This window comes from Cyprinodon variegatus, unplaced genomic scaffold (assembly GCF_000732505.1).
Source record: "Cyprinodon variegatus isolate N-32 unplaced genomic scaffold, C_variegatus-1.0 Scaffold625, whole genome shotgun sequence".
NCBI lineage: Eukaryota > Metazoa > Chordata > Actinopteri > Cyprinodontiformes > Cyprinodontidae > Cyprinodon > Cyprinodon variegatus.
Genome location: NW_015151078.1, coordinates 411,112 through 413,277, shown reverse-complemented (window position 1 = coordinate 413,277; position 2,166 = coordinate 411,112). Strand labels below are relative to the sequence as shown.

Genomic DNA, 2,166 nt, shown 5'->3' with positions numbered 1-2,166 from the left:
AAACATTTTTGATCTGATCAGGCCTTCAATCCGATTAGTTGTGTCCATGTAAACGTAGCTTGTGTGTCGTCCGGCGTTGGATGAGGAAGGTTGTCAAACCGACACACAAACACCCACAATCCTAGCTAGTTGGTGATCGTCCCTCTTGCATTATAGCGTTGAATAACATATTGCAGACCATTCTTCAATATTTGGCATAAATCAAAAATATCTGCATCATACCTGTGACAAGCTAACTGCGACACACTGCTGTGGGAGCATCCACAGCCCTTAAGATGAGAAAGTCAATGAAAATGTAAATTCCATTACCCAGGGGTTGTTTCTGTGACAATTTAAAGCAACTTTACTTTCTGCTGTCACCTGACATCTAAAAGTAGCGCTGCATTTAACTCTGCTTTACGACTTTACGATCTTAAGCAAACTAAAATCTTACTAACAGATCAACTTATATTTGGTCACTAACCTCTAAGAAAGGTTGATTGGAGAACACATAGTTAGTGTTACTAATCCCAGCAATAACAAAACCCATTACTGTAAACCTTTCAGCAACAGAAAACAATAAATATTTGGACCATCCTTTATCCCTCCAGGTTGTGTGTAGTTGCAAAAGTAAGAAAGGATCATATTTATCTCAGCTTTATGCCTCAGAGGCAGAGCGAAGCTGCATAGCAAAGGTGGTGACACAGAAGTGACAGCTCCAAAATCCTGCCCTTTTTGAAAATAAACCTGTATAAAAGTGTTTAGCACGTGACTCTATACGAGAGGAAAAAGATTATAAGCTTTGAATGGACTTTGTTTCCATGAGCTGGTAGACATACCTGTGTTAGGCGAACAGGCTACGGCTAGCACTCAACTTAGTTAAGGAGGAAGGACCCGACTATTTCCTAAAACCTGGCTTTAGCATTTAAGCTAATTTCCAGTTTAGACCTGCCGAAGTCCAGAATCTGCAGCTCACACGATATCCCGGATCTGTTGCAGGACTTCCAACTTAGATTTAAGTAAAATGAGCGGATTGTGACGCTTCTCGCCGCTGTATGTTCCAAAGTTGCCGTGATATCAAGGCTATGCTAGCAGCTAGCATGCTAGCGGTATGTAACGGGAGATGTCTAATCAAGGCAGCGCTGCAGCTAAATTAGCTCGAAAGCTAGCTGTCAACTCAGACGCTCGTGTCGTTTTGTCTGAAACAATAGAGCAGTCGGTTTGGGGTACAGTGTTGAACATTTTCTCTTTAAAAAAAGATAAGTCAATCCTATAAAAGCCACTCGGCGAACTGCCATCTCGCGTTAGCCACAGTCTAGATAAACAAGCTAAAGCTAGCATTAGCATTCCTCACATTGCTCTGACTGTCAATGGCCTGCAGCAGCCGGTCCTTCATCTGCTGCGGGGTTGCTGAGACCGTTGTCATTGCCTGTTTGCTGCGATCCGGAGGATGGAGGGAGGAATCCTCCAAAATGAGAGCAGGCTCACGGTGAAGACTCAAAATTCGCTCGCGGAACACATCGGGCGCCCGAACAGCATATTTTCTGTTGCCTGCGAGGTGGACGGCTCAGTTTATCTCACATGGAGGAAGAAATGTCTGAGTTCTACTGGCCGTTCGCTCCTGCTCGCTTCGGCGCTCTTCCAACTACCAGCTGCGGGATCTCTGAACGGCCTCCTGCTGCATGCTGGGATACCAAGTCTACGCCGTGACGTCATTACGTAGTCATGTAAACATCCATAAAGAACTAACAGAAAATATGATAAATTTGACCCTTATTTTAAAGATGTTTTATTTGGAATCACAAAATATAAAAAATACCTTTCTGAACATTTCTTCTTATGTAATCTTTTGTTACTGTTGGCCACGTTTTATATCCTCAAATGTAAAATTATTGTGACTAAGCCCTCATGAATTTCTTTTTTAAAGGAAGCAACTACTTATTTTTCTACATTGTCCTCCTCCAATAATAAAAAGGCTGCTAAAACTATAACTTTATGCTCTAAATTTAAAGTATTTATGTAATCCCTAACCCTATTGCTATTTTTACTTTTATTTAATTACTTTTTATTTTACTTTATTTTTTCTTTTGCTCAAACCCCTGGTGATTGTTCACTGAAAATTGTACTTCTTTATGTATTATAAAACTTTTTCTAATAAAGTTTATAAAAAAAATATATATATATATA

General features: G+C 40.4%; 1 protein-coding gene across 1 annotated transcript in view; it reads right to left on the bottom strand.

The window, feature by feature from the left end:
* LOC107096466 (mediator of RNA polymerase II transcription subunit 26-like) overlaps positions 1–1,638 on the bottom strand; it is a 9,428-nt gene extending 7,790 nt beyond the window's left edge. The window contains exon 1 of the mRNA XM_015393128.1: positions 1,334–1,638. Within this exon, the coding sequence (XP_015248614.1) occupies positions 1,334–1,405 (72 nt within the window). The 5' untranslated portion in view covers positions 1,406–1,638. The remainder of the gene's footprint in view (positions 1–1,333) is intronic.
* Positions 1,639–2,166: the final 528 nt, after the last annotated feature.